This window comes from Sprattus sprattus (genome assembly GCF_963457725.1).
Source record: "Sprattus sprattus genome assembly, chromosome: 18".
Lineage (NCBI taxonomy): Eukaryota > Metazoa > Chordata > Actinopteri > Clupeiformes > Clupeidae > Sprattus > Sprattus sprattus.
In genome coordinates this window covers 10,885,147-10,902,726 of record NC_137916.1, presented here as the reverse complement: position 1 = coordinate 10,902,726, position 17,580 = coordinate 10,885,147, and the positions used below count along the sequence as shown (strand labels likewise).

Genomic DNA, 17,580 nt, shown 5'->3' with positions numbered 1-17,580 from the left:
CACCCCAGAGTCGGACACCGCGCAGAGGTAAGAGCGGGTATGTCTTTAAGATTGTTTTTGTAGCGTTTAAATACGGAAAAGCAAGTTTGATATACCGGAGTTCAGTTTCTTTTAATAAGAAATTAAGAATATATTGGACTTTAGCTGCACTGCGTGTCACAGCTATATCCGCTTCAGATTCATATTATTATAAAGACATAGTTTCATTGCCGTTTTTCCTGTACACTTGTTATGAATTGGAACAGTGGCTCGTGGTGAGTGTGTTCTCCGTTCGCTGTCCAAGGTACTGAAACGCGGTGAGAAGACGCAACGGAATTTCTCTTGGGTTATAAATGGGATAGTTTAAAACTGAAGTGTGGCTGTTTGCCTGCTTTTTACGAATACGATTTCCTTACGTATAGTTAAAACTGAGAAAAAAACTTTTTGAAGCGGAATCAATTGGCTATCGAATAACTAACGAGCTGTTTCTCTCATTCCTGATTTCAGGTGGAAAGTTACACCGCTCAAGATATAAGAGTCGATGTGTATACATCATCTTCTGAACCTTTCCCTCAGTGTCTGTAGAGGAAGACTTGTTTTCATGTTCTCGGTTAACACTCCCCATTGTCCAAAAGCCTTAAGCTGTCACTCTCTTGCTCCTCCGTTTACCCCGCCAGTGACCAAGAAAACCCGAGTTGGAAAGATGCACAAGGCATGACACAGAAGTGGTGGACAAAAGAGGCATCTAGCCCTCTGCCTGAGCATGGAACTCTTAACGCCGGACAATAGGAGTAGGGCATCGGACATGTACCCCTGTAGGCAGTTGTGTGGCTCGGCCAGCTTTGTGAGACACGGGTCCCCTTTAGTTTGAAGAACTGGAAGTACGGTGAAAGTGGACAAAGAGATTACACACAGCCATAAAGACACACCACCTCAAGTCATGGGGATACAACACCTCCTGCTACTTTTGATATATTTGGACCCTTTGAATGTACTCTGCGCAGCCACGGGCAAGAAGAGTAAAAATGCTCCAAAGCGGAAGGTAAAAGAAGAGAACAGTACTGTCGCTCCCACCGAGGTGCCACGGAAGGTGACACAGCTCCAGACGCCTGTGGTGGTCGGTGATCATGACATCTGCCTGGGCTACTTCGACGTTAGCGGACAGTACGATAAAGAATTCGAGTGCAACAACACAGATCATAGATACTGCTGCGGAAGCTGTTACCTGCGGTTTTGTTGTAACGAAAAAGCAAAGCGCTTGAATCAGAAAATATGCAGAAACTATGTGACTCCAGACTGGATGATCAAAACTCCGTCTCCCTCACCCACGCCTACAGGAGACACATACGACCCTGAACTAGATCGAACAAACACTACTGTCTATGTCACATGTGGCGTGATAGCTTTGATAATCGCAATAGGAGTTTCTGTAAAAATCGCATATGACAAAGTTATAAATCCCCCTCAGGAAATGAACGTCCACAGGTGAGTACACAAGCAATGCATATAATGTATACGATCTACTTTGGCATTAGAGTTTTCAATATATATATATATATATATATATATATAATTTAAATAATACAAATGTGAACTATAGCATGAGTCACGTTCTTGTCAGGATTTAAATTATCGATTCGTTTTTTACACTGACTCATTTATATATGGCTGCCTCATTTACCCAGTGTGCCTTGCTGATTAGCGAATTAATTATGTATGTGTTATGTTAACAAATATTCTAAACTACATGCAAGTTTAACATATTGACATCATTTAAATGTCATGGCCTTCAAAATAATAGATTATTTTAAGAAGGTTGTGTATCGAGTGCACTGTCTTAAAATTGAAATAGTTTGACACCCATTTGCATAGACAGAAAAAATCCCTCACACAGCTCCATACCGTATACTCAGCAGCCAGGTCTAACCTCTCTGTGCTGCAATGTGAGAGAGCGAGACACATCAGCATTCAGAGAACAACCAAAACATGTACCTGCTAAGGTTGCTGTGGAACACCATCAAATATTCTACTATTCATGATGCCTTTAGTGGTCTAAAAGCCCCCAGGCCCCCAGTCGCCACTGACACGAATCAGGAATAAAGAGTTGTGTGACCTCCCTGATATAACACACAAATCATTCTAATGCAGCTGATTGGTATGGATGAGAGTTCTGATGGTCTGCGTGGAGCGACATAGCTCTCGGGTCTCGGTTTCTCGGCCACCACATGAGTTATTGAGTGCACTCTTAACACCTCATTGGTTAAGCAATGGGCTGTGGTGTAGAGGGGAGATGAGCACTCTCTGTCTGTTGTCTCCACCTCCTCTGACGAGTCTTTGTAGGACACATTGGTACTTATTGCAATGGGGGCAGCGTGTGTATTCAGGGAAAACAAGTGGTGCTCTTGGATCTTGATTAACAGCAGTGTGAGTGCAGAAGAGGCCTTTTGAGGGGTTCTGATCAGTAACTGGAGCTGAGTCTCTAAGCTGTGCAGTGCGATGTCACACTGAGAGCACCAATGAGAAGACACGGCCCTTTGAGGCAGTGAACAGTTGTGCTCACTCGTGAGAATCCATGCTGGTGTTCATCCATCCTGTTCCTGTTTTGTCCATTGGCTGTGTGAGTGACTGTGCCATGTTGGCTCATCCTCAGATGAGTGATCAAACCCCATGATGGAGTTAATGTGTTTCCCAGTGGCACAAAGTGGATTCCCAGCGGTTTTGGTGCAGGGGTAGAAACAGTGACAGAAACTCAAGGATCCAACGTGCCTTAGCAACAGCATAAGCCCCTCCCTTGTCTCAGACCCCTTAAACTAGTTGATGTACAGGGGATGGTTTTGCTCAGGAAGGAGTCATCTGGACCAATGTAGCCGACAGCAACAGACCGCTGCAGGCTTGTGGAGGGGAGGGAGGTGGTGTGGGCTTCCTACATTACAGTGAATAGGCAAGGGATAGGCAATAGATAGGCAAGAGATAGGCAGGACATAGGCAAGAGATAGGCAAGCTCTCAAAAATAACTTCAGGGGTTTAAAACTTCCCCTTAATTAAAACTCTGCTGAACTAGAGACATCACTCAAACTTGGCTTTGTTGTGGCATGTGATTGTTTGCCTGCGGTGAAATAACTGGAAGTTTTTTGGTACAGTGTTCCAGAGAAACTTTTGCAGGCACCTTTCATCAATGATCAGATATCTGTTCTCTTGGATGACTCATGCGTCTTTGGTGTTGAAGGAGTCCAGCTGTGAGACTGCGTGAAGTATTGTCTTTGTTTAAATATTGATAGTGTGCTGAGATTTAAAGCAACAGGAAGATGTTACACTGCACCAACCTGTAGATAGTAGGGCGTTGCTGGAAAATCTGCTTTCTAGGTTATATATTGGATCCTAGTTTATCGCTAGTTTTATGGCTACGGTAGATTTTGTGAGGCCTTAAATAGTTTTCCTCTGTTATGAGGGGATTTTTGTACATTGACTGCTTCATTCATTTATATATTTTGTTAGGTTGGATTTACTCAACTCGTTTATAAGAAAGTTATCATGTTGGATAAGGAGAAAAAAATGATTGTGAATACTGAACAATCTTTTCTTTTCCCTTTTTACCAAGTAAAATATTCTGCTTGTTAAGCCAGTTGATTTTGAGTTTCCAAGGACATTTCAGGCAAACTGGACATAAAGTGAGAAGCAGACTGTGTGTAATCTGTGGCAGTGACAGGAAGGGAAAGAGACACTTCTGCTCACTCATGATGTCCCCAGAGCATCCTCTTCAACATTTTCATCCAGCTTCTGCCCGCAGCCAGAGATGCACACAGCCAAACATCAGAAGTTGTTTTCTAAACTTCTCTAAGTTGTTGCCTCTCTCTCTTCCCTCTGAGCCTCTATGTCTTGCTCTCTCACCACTGGCTCTATGGCTTCTCAACATCCTCGCCAGGGGGAACACTTTGAACTTCAGCGGCTTAATGCCACCACATTACCGGCTCACAGACAATGCCATGGTAGAGAGGAAGTCAGAGACGCACACAAAGAGAAAGAGAGAGGAGGTGCACAGGACAAAGGCCTGCCTATCCCTGGCCATCATGTGGTTTTCATTTTGTTTTAGTGTTCGTTTCGACCATCTCAGTTCAGCTCCATCAAAGCAAACTCGGCTGAAGTGTATATTTAGAGCTCTGGTTCTTTTCATTTTTTAGTTCTTTCTTTTTTTTGACACTGGAACTGACAACCATGCGAAGCGAGTTGCACTGGAACACGGGATTAGCGTTAAACTTGGCAACAGCACGCAACCAAAACAGGAAGGATTTTTTTTTTTTGTGCGCCCTGTATCCATGAAGCAACGGCAGCTGCACAGCGTGAAGGGAGGAAGGAAGGAAGGAAGGAGGGCGAGGGCTTGAAGGAGAGTAAGCTGGCTGACCTTGACCTTCAGTGGAGCACGAGGAACCTCAGGAGTAGAAAGCCACAGACTGTGATTTGAGATGTCTGTATTGATCTCTTTTCCTCTCCAATAAGCCTCTGGTGCAGTCCAAACAGGATTTGAGGCCGCCCAGAATGTTGTTACGCACAAAGGGCACCTTTGGAGCACTAGAAAAGTGAATTCACTGGCCGCACCTCTATTGGATGGTGACACGGGGTCAGGGCACAGATGAGCGGTGTCGTAGCGAGGGGGCTGCAGTGCCGTCCCAGACTGCCTCTTTAGAGGTTGAACAAACAGTGCCCTGCCCACCCACGCCACTACCTGTTTTGCCACCCAACATAGTTCCCAGTGGCACCTACACCACAGTTCGCCATGGAATTGCAGACCTGATTCTGATTCATTGATGTTATGCTGACAGTTAATGGTTTGCAGCGTAGGAAAAATGTCTAACTTTCTAGGCAAAAAGTTATATATAGATAGATAGATATGAGGGTGGGTTACTGAGGATGACAGCTGGCTTGATTCCACAGGGGTATTGATTAGAAGAGTGAATTGAGTCCAAAATGCACCTTGACGAGCTAAATGAACCAGACAGAAGCAGACAGTGTGAAATGGGTGTGTATATGTGTGAGTGTGCTTATGGACACTAAGTAGACAAGCAAAGGGGTGGGGATTCCACGAGGCTCACGGTAAAGAGAGTGAAAGAAGTAGGAAAAGTAAACATGTCATTTGAGAGAAATGATTCCCAGCATGCAGTTTGGCATTAACTACACTGAGAGGTCGGCCTTCCAAGTATGTGTTGGGCCTTTGACTAGTTTACTTTAGTACATTTGCTGTGCAACTGCAGCCTCCCACCGAAGCCCCCTTCTGTCGAGGAAGTTAGGTAAGTGAGAACAGCTGAGTAATTTGACCAGTGTGTCCCCATGATTGTTTTGACTTTACGGTTGCTTTAAAGTTCAGAACATGAAACATGAAAAATGTGAGGTTTGTAATTTCTTAGTGTCCCCGCATTGGCAGTAAATGCTGATTCATTATTGGTTGATTATGTGAAGGTTGCTGTTTAACATTGGGTTGCCTAATTGGTGCCAGAAGAGCATCCGGCAAATAATGGGTCTAGTTAAGCATTAATATTTCTAAGGTAGCTAACAGGCTGTTCAAGTCATATTGTATGATTATTATAAACCATGCCCCATGCTTGGTATGGTGCCACCAGTGTGTATGGGAATAGGACAGTAATGATGAAACCATTTAAATTCAAAACACAATTTTAGTGTGACTTAGTTAACAGAGGAGACAGTAATTTGAATATTTTGGGCCAAATATGTTTAACTGGAAGCATTGAGAGTGCGAGCGTGGAATAATAAAGGTGGACAGAATGTTTTTTGAAACAAAAATAACAATTACGATTTTACTTTTGTGTTCCCGTTTGGACACAATGTAAAAATTACGATGTCTACTTTACATTTGCTGAGGCAAACCAAATATGTCTCAGCAGGAGCTGAGAAACTGTCTGTCTATACCCTAGTGTTCTCTGCTTTGTGGTGACAATCGCATCATTTCATCATCGCGGCCTAGATTAATTATGGCCTGTCAAAAACGTGTTTCGAGAATGTCTATTTGATTGGCAGGCACCATTACTTTCTATGGGTTCGTCAGAGGCAACATAGTTGGTGCTGAGCAAACGTTACGCCCAACCATTCAAAAAGGGCATAATCGACAAAACTTGTTTCCATGGTTCTTAAGCTTCCTGGATTCAACATATGGATGCCAACGTCCAAGAAAGGCCCAATAAAGATTAACCACTCCCCTGATCTGTAGACCTTAACTTGACACACCATTTGGGAATAGAATTGGAACAGTCTGAAGCAGTCACCTATCGTCACGCTCATAAATGACACTTATTTCATATAGATGGTGGCTGTCCTGAATGGCCTACTTTTAGCACTGTGAAACATCAACAGGCTCCGAACCTCATGGCTTTTTCCATGGGCCTGCAGCTTTCTCGCTGCAGAGATCTGGATGTTCTAAGCCCTTCGCTATGCGTGACACGGCAGCCAACTGGGGCACTGAAAATCAGGTCGCCTCTGTCTGTGAAGCTGATATCTTTAAAAAAAAAAGGCCTCATCCTGGAAGGGAGAGGCTATTAATACATTTTCCCAAAGTCACAGGAGGTTCTGGAATGATGGGGACCACGTGATTGTTTGAGCAGGTTGACACTGAGACATTTAAGGTGCCATTTGACCGGCCTCCATCTTGTCTTCTGCGTGCAACACTTCCCAGCCAATTAAATTCATTGAAGGAAATGTTCTCAGAGCCAACAGTTTTGTTTTCAAAGGGTGTACGGCATTACATTTCCATTTGAAGATGGGTAGAAGGGGCATGTCAGCATAAGAACACATGCAGGGGAGCTGTTGCTCAACTTCTGCCTAAAGGTAGCACCCATCTCTGGCTGGAGTGCCTCCACTCTCAAACCCATCATATTGATTCTTAGGGCTGTAATTACCACTGTGTGTTGAATCTGCATACTCCAGCAAGGAAGAAATAAATTATATTTGCACTGTAACTAAATAAATTAAGTGAACCTTCAGGGGCTTGCAGGTGAAAACAATGTGTATTTTGCAATTAAACAGAAAAGGTTTGGCTGGAACGTAACAACATGCTTTAATTTGTCTAACGTCTTGGTTTTACTTTTTCTTTTTTTTTTTTCAGAGCGCTTGCGGACATCATGAGGCAGCAAGGCACTGCTCCAATCCCCCAGTATGAGCATGAAAGCATTGCACCGATCGACAACTCTCCCCAGGAGAACACGCCTGTGCGGACATTAAAGAATCACTACACCCCGGTCCATGCCAAACCCAACCATGGTAAGTCAATCCCTCTTTCTATGCCTTCAAATGGGGGCCGTGACTGTTCACAGTTGATTGGATTTGTTCAGAAGGATATTGAGTCTGTGAGTGTTTACATTCCTGATGTTAGTTCACGGCCACAGTATGAGGGAAGCTGTTGGATTGATGATTTCATCATGCATTGGTACACAGATAACAAGCATTTCTATGGCAACCGAGCATGTAATAAATGGACGAGAGGAAGTCAAGACACTGAACTCGAGCCTGTTCAGGCAGAAATCATGCACAATCTCTGTGAGATGTGGGTGTGAGCAAATACAATTGCTTTTCCCTATCCCTTAGCTCAGACCTCCAACACCCCTGTCTCATGTCAGTCCTGTTGCTCCGCAGGAGAGGGGATGTTCCAAATGGAATGTGTGATTTCGAAAGGATTTAGTGGCTAGGCTACAATTAATAATACCTTCTCTCTTGCTTGTTGTATCTCAGCCGCTATAGATGCTTTTCTTTTTCACTTTCTCTGGTTTTGCGTTTGTCTGGATGCTGTTGGATTTGTGGTTTTTAATGTGATTGTGTTGTATTTCTAAACTGAGCTAAACTGTACTGACATCAAAAGTGGCTGGTTTTCTCAATGAAAAAACACTGGAGGAGAATCTTGACGATATCTATTGATTACAGATAAGCTAGAACTACATGCAGATTAACTGTGAAAAATCACTAGATATGCTAGGAAAGTCATCGAGCCAGTAAGTTTAGATCTTGAAGTTGTCCGTTCATCCAGATGTCTCCAACCAGGTCTCTAAGGTAGCTCTGCACACTCTGACCCAAGAAGCCCACAATTATACCACTGAAGAGGCATAAATCACACATCAAACAGTTGCGTTCAGCAGATACAAATTTGGAAGCAAACCAGCAAAGCAAAGCATAGCAAACAGCACTAAGATATGGAGTTGTATGTCTTGAGGGTCAAAAGCCTGTTGCAAACCATACCTTAGGGACAGATGTTGATCCATGTCCTTCTGTGACCAGAGGCACCCACTAGACCCCTAGGTATGACCCCAGTAGACCTTACTAGACTAGACCCCTAGGTATGACCCCAGTAGACCTCACTAGACCCTTAGGTATGACCCCAGTAGTCCTCATTAGACTAAACCCCTAGGTACGAACCCAGTAGTCCTCACTTGACTAAAGTCCTACGTATGACCCCAGTAGTCCTCACTAGACCCTTAGGTATGACCCCAGTAGACCTCACTAGACTAAACCCCTAGGTATGACCGTAGTAGTCCTCGCTAGCCCTCTAGGTATGACCCCAGTAGACCTCACTAGACACACCCCTAGGTATGACCCCAGTAGACCTCACTAGACTAAACCCCTAGGTATGACCCTAGTAGTCCTCATTAGACTTAACCCCTAGGTATGACCCCAGTAGACCTCACTAGACCCAAGTACGACCCATGACCCAAAACACAGCATATCTTAGAGGCCATCCTTAGCGTAACAACGTGTGTAAAACATTTGAAAGATCGCAGCGTTCTAAACATCTGAGGTCATATTTATCACCCTACCTCAAGGTACCGTGTACATTTGAAGAGATATACAGTACTGAGGTAGAATGTTCCCACTTAACTTTGGAGCTTCCCTTCAAAACCATACCATTTTAAACTATACCAAAATCTCACAATGCCATTCTGTGACCTTGAAACACTGTGTAAATTCAGTAGCGCACACAGTACAGGCGCATGGAGAGTTGCGATGCATATTTAGCTGAACATGGTTGATATTTTATTGTGCTCTGTTGGACTTGCTTGCTGAAGCAGTGCCAGTTCCAGGTTCAGTTTCATATTCTTAAAGCACACTGCTCACATGCTCGTTGGTCCTCATTTGATTTCAGCGTGATGACCTGCAAAGCTTCTCTCCTTGCTTGACTGCCTCCCTCTGATTGGGTGGCAGGAATAGATACCATGCAGAGAAAGTGGAGCAGAGGCCTGAGTGGTTTCTCTTAAACTTTACAGATAATGAGGGCCTCTGATGAGTGCCCTCTGATACAGCCCAAAGAGCCCCTGATCATGTGCGGTTTGTAATAAACGCTAGCAGAGGTCTCGTTTATTAAGAGAGGGAGAGATTAAGAGATATGGATATATAAGTAGAGAGATGGATGCAGAGATTGAGAGTGAGAGAGAGAGAGAATTTAAGCAGAGAATGAGGAGGAGGAGGAGGAGGAGGGATAACTGAAAAATCCAATAAATCAAATAAAGGCCATTTTTAATCTCTGAACATACATTGGAGCCGGATTATTAGATATCAAAGGTCATTTGAGAATGTCAGGATCCCAAAAGCCAACACAGCCCCAGTCCTAAACACACACACACACACACACACACACACACACACACACACACACACACACACACACACACACACACACAAACACTCACACACACACACACACTGTGTCTATCTCATGCTCATTCCTCATGTGAGTGGCATCACTTTGGTGGCACACTCCACCGTCCGGAGAGATAATTCCACCGTTCGGCGCCATGACTCGCCCCTACCCATCTTTTCCCAACCGTTGCTTTTTATCCGGCCTCCAGATCCCCGCTCCTGGGGATGATCCGAGTGCTGCCTGCTAAGTGCCCTACTCTGCTGTCCCAGATTCCTAGGCATTATGTTTCAGTCTCGTGTCGCAGCACCAGACTTCTCCACCCTACTCTGTGAAGGGGGCGGAGGGAGAAATATTATGCCACACAAACATCCCCCCCCCCCCCACCCTGCCACTCTACCCCAATCAATGCGAGATGGGGAAAAGATGTCTGCTGCTAGTTTGCGCCGTCGTCTCCCATTCACACTCTAAGCGGGAGAGAGGGAGGAGGGTGGTTGGACCAATAGACCTCCTCTGCATGTTGTTGATAGGTGCATCTCAAATCACGACTCTCTTCACAGGGCCGGTTGGGTGCAGAAGAAGTGGCTCTAAGAGGGGAAACAAAAAAGAAAATCTCCTGAAATTGTTCAGTTATAGAGAAAATGAAAGCAGGCGTGCAGGCCTTAAGGAGGTCAGGCAGTGGTAATAGATCTGCTGATGTGACCCCATGAGGTTCTCTGTTGACATCCATCATCTTGGCTTACATGCACTCTAGACACTCTTTGATTTAGCATTTTGATCTGTTATTGTGTAGCATCAGCCGCCCTCACATGACCTAAGGGTGACATGACACTATCAGAGGTTAACCTCTAGGTGTCTTTAATAGAGGAAGCCTGTGCCCTGAAGATGGACATTTTGTTTAGGATCACACTGGTCCTGTAATTGGTTAGAAGGCACCGTGTCTGGTGCTAATCACCTCTTGGAGCCAATGAGCTTGGGCTACACTGAAAACATGGAGCTTAGCTCCAAGTAACAATAATGCTTGCCCATTTTTCTTTACATTTTGGTTAAATATATACATTTACGCCACAGAAAACTGAAAAACTGCATTTTTGTGGGTCACCTCAAGTGTAAAGGGGTGATATTACTGTAAGTTTATTTTGTGAGGGCAGAAATGCTCTAGATTTAGGAGCAGTCAGATATATATGAAAGTCAATGGTGCATAGTAAATTAGGCTGCTCAGCAGTCTCTCGACTTCAGTATTCAGACATCAGCCACTGGCTTGGCTCATCATCACAGAGAATGCATCGATTTTTGAATGAAAATGTAGTTCTCAAAAGTACTATTATCTGATACATCAATCACATTTTAACACATTTAAGGCCCTACTTGAATAAAGATTAACTGCAATAGTGTAATTAGCCTGTATATAGGCCATATACCCCTTTTAATGTTGAATAACACTTGTGCCAAAGCCACAGACTAATCCTGTGCACCTATCAAATATTTACTGGTTTCACAATAGCCGCTCCCAAAGTCACATCGAAGGGCCATATAATGAGTGTCCTGTGGGGCTTTGGAAAAATGAAAAAAGAGTTTCTTCATTGTGTGTATGTCTGTGTGTGTGTGTGTGTGTGGCTGTGTGTGTGTGTGTGTGTGTGTGTGTGTGTGTGTGTGTTTGCATGTGCACATTCAGTATGTGCGTTAGTGTGCACACACACATGTGTACGCAAATGAGTGTATGATTGTGTTTTGTGCATGTCTGAGTAAGTGTGTGTGTGAGACAGAGAGAGAGTTAATGATTGTAAGTGTGTGTGTGTGGGTGTGTGCACAATGAAAATGTGTGTGCGTATGTGTGTGTGTGTGAGTCAGGCGGGATGAAGGCATAATGAAGACCTTGCTGATGGTCCCATGTGCCTGTTCTTATTATGAGAATTAGAACTGAGCTCCCATCTCTGGCTTGGGCGGCCCAAAGGCCTGAATGACTGAGAGACTCACTTTGAAGAGGCTCCTCTGTGTGTGTGTGTGTGTGTGTGTGTGTGCGCGCGCGCGTGTGTGTGTGTGTGTGTGTGTGTGTGTGTGTGTGTGTGTGTGTGTGTGTGTGTGTGTGTGTGTGTGTGTGTGTGTGTGTGTGTGTGTGTGTGTGTGTGTGTGTGTGTGTGTGTGTGTGTGTGTGTGTTTGGTGGCTGGGAGGTGTTCAGTTCATGAGTGAAATAGATTGAAACCAGGGCTGAAATGTGGAGCTGATATGCGTGCGTGTGTGTGTGCACTTGTGTATGTGTGTATGTGTGTGTGAGCTGGTGAGCAGTAGCTCGAGAGGAGTAAAAAGAGGGGAGATTAGTAGGAGCCTGAACACAACAGAATTGAGTCAGTAATGACCGCAGAGAGTTACTGTGCAGTACCTGGCTCCTATACTGTCACCAAATGTTTACGATGTCTATGCTCAGTGTGCATTCCTATATATTTCACACATTGTGCTCAACCCTTAATGAGGTCGGCACAGTTCCATGCCCTGAAACCATATTGTTCGTGTTGTTCATGGTCTTCAAAGTTCAAAACCAGTTTATTACAGAAGTATTTTACAAATGAATAATATATTCTTATCAAAACTTCTCTCTCTCTCTCTCTTTCTCCCTCTCTCTCTCTCTCATTCTCTCATTCTCTCTCTCTCTCTCTGATGCCTTCTTTGGCAGTCTGTCTGTCACTCTCCAGGCTTTGATCCCATGCTCATAGTGCCTGGCGGGTCATTGTGTGATTAGCAGCGTGCTCCGTGAATGTCAGACAGTGGGCCAACAGTGAGACATGCTTCATTGTGTACCTCCTGTACTCACTATGACCGGCTGCACACAGCGACAGGCTTTGCTGCTGTACCGCATCCATTTACACACATAGAGATTCCTACAGGCATATGTCTCCTGGCAGTGGATACGAATGAGGCTTTACAGCACATTCATCCTAATACAGCAGCTGTAATTGAACTCATGGTTTACATTCTGACAGCAGAGTCATGGGCAGGATCCATGAGCTCTGTAATGTACAGAGCATATCAGCACTGACAAGTGTAATGGATGGGTACATTTATTCAGTTGTTTGTGGGGGAGATTCTTCTATTGAAAGTGACTTAGAGCTCAGTACCCTTATGCCTTCATGTGCCTGCAGGGAAACATCAAGTCCCCTGGCTGGAGAATCAAAGTGAACAAGAAGCTTTGACATAAAAATGTTTCGCTTGTCTGGGCTTTAGAAAGAAAACTTGTTCATTGGCCTTTCCCCCTTTTGCAAGACTGAGAAATAGGCATTAGCTGGTAAAACCCCCCACACAGACATTTACCCAATACATACAAATCAAATAGATACCCGTACACACAGTCAACTGCACACAGTATCACACACAAACATATACCCACATGCATATAGCACTTTTAGACACACATACAGAAGCTTACTCACACACAAGAGTGTGTGTGTGTGAGTTTGTGTGTGTATCCCGGGGTGATTTACTTCTGTCCAGGTTCTTAGTCCAGTGCATAAATTCTTCATGTAAAGCCCTCCGTGCCCTTAGTGACATTGCACAACGACCCCCCCCCCCCACCATGCCCCTTCCGCCCCTCACCTCTGAGTCCCCAGGGTGGCTTGAGAGCCGAGACCGCCATGCAACCCAACCCCCCTGCCTGCCAGAGCCAGGCCGAGCCGAGCGAGGGGGTGGGTGGGTGGTGGGCTTGCGGTGGCAAGCAGACTGGCTCATACAGGGAGATGAAAGCCAACGGAGTGTGAGGAAAGATGTTCTCAAAGTGGTTGGGGGACAATGTGACAAGCTAGCTGTGGCACGAATCGAGAGCCATTTTGATTCACTGCATGAGAGTTTCTTTTCAGGGGTTCATTTTGTTTGTTTGTTTGTTTTATTGGTTTTTGCTTGGAGGGGTTTTTGCACTAAAGAAGCGAAGACGGATTCTGATTAGGGCTTTTGGGAAGGTTAGGACCCCTGAGAAGGTGTTGAGTGGATGCCCGCTAGTACTGTTTTCTGAACGCACTGTGACTAATGGCAAGGCATAGTAACACGTAGAGTGTTTACAAATGTGGTTTTAACTTCACATTTTAAAGTTTAGCATTCCCACAGCGTTTTGCAGTTTGAATGGTAAATAACAACAATGTGGATGGATATTTCCATTTCCTGTCCCTGAATTCTGATTCTGTTATCTCACACAGGCCACTATGGGAAAGAAGCTTTCCTCCGCAGTGCCAGCCAAGATCCCAGCAACTTCCTCTCCTCTGGGTTCGTGACGCTTGGACGAGGGCATCTCAAAGGTACGCCCCTCCACCCCCACTCACACCCCCACCCGAGCACTTCATGCCGACTGCCCAGTGCTGCCCAGCCCCCTCATCTGATTTTCTCTGGGCCCTAACCACTGATGAGGGATGGCTTTGCCTCCACAGGACACATAGGATATAAATAAGACGCCGCAGGACGTTTGACTGTGAGAGAGTGTGTGTGTGTGTGTGTCATATCTGGGACTCATGTCTCTGTTTCACCGCTGATGTGAAGTACGGTGTAGGGGGACTGTAAATGGACTGTAGATTTTGTCAGCACGCGGCTCCAGTGGTGTTTCCTCGCCGCTAATTGACAAAGAAGCGATGCCTGTGAGTGCAGTGCTTTTGTGGAACGCTGAATGTGGGAGTGATTCAGCCCCATTGTTGGCATTGTCTGTTGAGGCCAATTCAAGGAGGATTTGAATAATGGCGCTGCACACAGTGGATGACGCACAACATAATCATACCCTCATTTTTCTACTGTCATTTCCATGTAAGATAAGTCTGCACAAATGTGTGTGTGTGTGTGGGTGTGTGTGCGTGTGTGTGTGTGTGTGTGTGTGTGTGTGTGTGTGTGTGTGTGTGTGTGTGTGTGAGAAAGAGAGAGTTTGTGCAAAAAGATGGATTTAAATGTATTATTGCGGCTTATGAGTGTTTGAAGTTGGAATTTATAGTTTCACGGCTTATGAAAGTGACTCACTTCCAATACTGAATATTTCATATGGAGTTTTATTATCCTTATATTTATCTTCATAGGAACTGGAGTTTTATTATCCTTATATTTATCTCCATAGGAACTGCATAGTCCAATGTGAGCCCATAGAACTATTGATGTCCTTGAAAGTCTTACTGCTATTGTTTTGTATCAGACAACTGCTCTTGGCCACAACAACTTTTATACTCTTATAAATGTTAAATCAGCATAATGAAAATGCAGTTCTATTATGTGCATGTATTATTATGTATGTATGTATTTTATTATATGAATTATTAGCATAATTAGTGTCATGGAGAAAACTCTGCCTACGAGATGCTTGCCCTGTCCACTACAGCTGTTTCATAGCTCTCCTTGGCTGACCTGGCAGCTGTTCTTGTGTCTTTACAGCCCAGCATTCAGTTGACGAGTTAGGGATGTCCTGGAGGGATAGTCTGGATGTGCCCATGTCCTACAGTACGTACAGAAACGTGTCTGTGTCCCTTTGTAACTGTCTACTGTGTCCTGCTTATAGTTTCTGTGTGTCGCAAATATGCATGTCATGAGGCTGGGATGCACAAACATGCATGCGGTACAGTTCACAGGCCAATATGTAGCAAAACAAGCCAGCATTGATCTAGAATAATCACTTTAATTTCCTGCAGGCAAGATTTGAGCCATTTCATGTTTCTATAAGTGAATGCACTGGTAGGATATATAAGTCAAGCGAACTTAAAGAGGGTTGTCAAGCACTGCTCTCCCAAAATTAAATTGTCACTATGGATTTATGAGATTTACAGAGGAAAAAGGTGCTGCATATTCAGAAATTGCTTTTGTTATTTCTGTCTGTTGTTTGTCTGTCCATGTCTATGTCAATCTGTGCCTACTTTAATGTTATTTGTTGTGATAAGAAATGATTCAGTAGCATGCATAATGTTATGTCTATGCTAGCAAACAACGACGTCTGCGTATGGAAGGTAAGTGATGTTTTATCTCAAGGGTGATACAAAAGGCTGCTTCTGTCCTTCTCCTGAAGATGTACCCTGACTTCATCTTTCAGCTGCTTCTGCCAAGTGAGCCACCTCTGATGAATGAGATTTAGCCGCTATCCTGTCATTAGCCTAATTTAATCCAAAAGGCACAAATTACCACTGTAGAGGAGCCAGCACACGTATCATGTATAAACAGCTGATTACTAGACAGTATCCCGTAGTCATGCATGAAATCAGAAATCTTGTTTGTTCCCTACTCCAAATGCTATCTTGCAGACACTACACTTCACGCTCACAAATTACAGAGACCCTCCGTCTGCAAAAAAGTGCCAGACATCAGTCACCCCTTTCTCCTTTTGGTACGCCCCGAAAACAAGGAGACAAAAACATTCATATTTCACCAGTGACTGATGGCGCTGGCGTTTCAGCTCTGAGGAGATTAAGTCTCCCGCTGCGCCATGTTAATTGATGGTGTCAGATCAAGCTCCAACTTGCCACGTTGGTCCTGATAGACAAACTGCCACGCAAGGCTTAGAGGACCAGGGTCCTTTAAATGATACACGCCTCAGGGACGAGGCGCCATGTTTGTCATTAATAATCGGACACCAGCGACAGATTACGGAAGCATATGTGTGTTGCTCTGAATGCGTGTTGTGGGAGACTGTAGTGTGTTGTGTACAAAAAAATCAGCATCTCTGCATACATACCAGTGCTCTTTGTATTTTTATATAAAAAAAAAAATAAGTTAGACCAACAACTGAGGGAGCTGGCTTCTCCACAGAAAATAAGGCACTGGTTGCAGCCTCCTGGCCAGCCTCCCTCTGGTCCATCTATCGCCGTGGTAATAGATGGGGCAGGTTGGATGTGAAGATTTAGCGACGGTGGGCTGCCACAGATTTATTTGACAGGCAGAGCAAGCCGCTGCCACCCAGTATATGCTGAGGGAGAATCCCATCCATTAATCTCCCTGACAAGCATGGCATTGATCTAGGGTCTCGCTGGCTTTTTTTGGCAGCCCTCTGGGATTTATCTGTCAGCTGGTTTACCTTCACAGGAGAGGATTATTTAGCAAGAAAGGGACGTGAATCTTTCCCCCGCTGCTCTAGGTGGAGACTGTTAATTTGGGACTATGTTCTGGGAGGGATTACAAGATAAACTGGCTACTAATTTGAAAAAAACTTTAGATTGTCTACAGATAAAATGAGCAAGATTTCAACTGGCACCTTTAGTTTTCCACTTTAAGCATGCGGCAGCCCCTCAAGGTGACTCTGTTACTGTTGAATTGAACAGAATCAAGATTTACACCCCATTCTTAGTATTTACTGGTTTACCTCCGTCTTCATTGGCCATTTGATAAAGTGTATTGTGTTCATAAAATACACAAAAAAAATCACATCAAATTTGACACAAACACATAACAAGTGGAACCTTTTAGATTTTCTTTCCTTCTTTCATTCATCCACACCCACACCCTGGCATCTACTAATGTGCTTTCCTTCAATTACTCTTTCATGAATTACTCTCTCTTTCTCTTTTTCTCTCTCTCTCTCTTTCTCTCTCTTTCTCGCTCTGGCAGTCTAGCATTACGTTCTCTCTTTCTTGCTCTGTCTCTGTTTCTCTGTCTTTCATCCTCTATTTGTTTCCTGTGGAAATGGGATTCTTCACCCTCTGCTCGACTCGCTTCTGTGCAAGGACAGGCTGACCTTGTCACCCCTCCTTCTCCTTCTCCTTCTCCCACTTCATGCTTTTTTTTCTGGAGGCAGTCTAGCATTACGTTCTGCTGTCAGACAGCACAAGAGACTCCCAAGTGTGAAAGAGAGAGTGGAGATGACTTTCACAGATACCCATTGTTGCTTCAACCACAGCCATGGCTCGTTGTTGCTTTGACCACAGCTACGGATCTACATTATTTCCCTTTATGCGCCTGGGGGTGTTTCGAATAAAAGAAACTGTGTAAAAATCAGGCAATGAACCCAAGAAAACAACGTAGCACCATGCCTAGCCTC

At 44.4% G+C, this 17,580-nt stretch overlaps 1 protein-coding gene across 1 annotated transcript in view; it reads left to right on the top strand.

The window, feature by feature from the left end:
- Positions 1 to 919: 919 nt before the first annotated feature.
- The window catches only part of LOC308379083 (shisa family member 6), a gene marked incomplete at both ends in the record, with an annotated part of 52,037 nt that continues 35,376 nt past the window's right edge, over positions 920 to 17,580 (top strand). Inside the window, 4 exons of the mRNA XM_080856139.1 lie at positions 920 to 1,464; positions 7,088 to 7,242; positions 13,787 to 13,885; positions 14,994 to 15,059. Of these exons, the coding sequence (XP_080712265.1) occupies positions 920 to 1,464; positions 7,088 to 7,242; positions 13,787 to 13,885; positions 14,994 to 15,059 (865 nt within the window). The remainder of the gene's footprint in view (positions 1,465 to 7,087; positions 7,243 to 13,786; positions 13,886 to 14,993; positions 15,060 to 17,580) is intronic.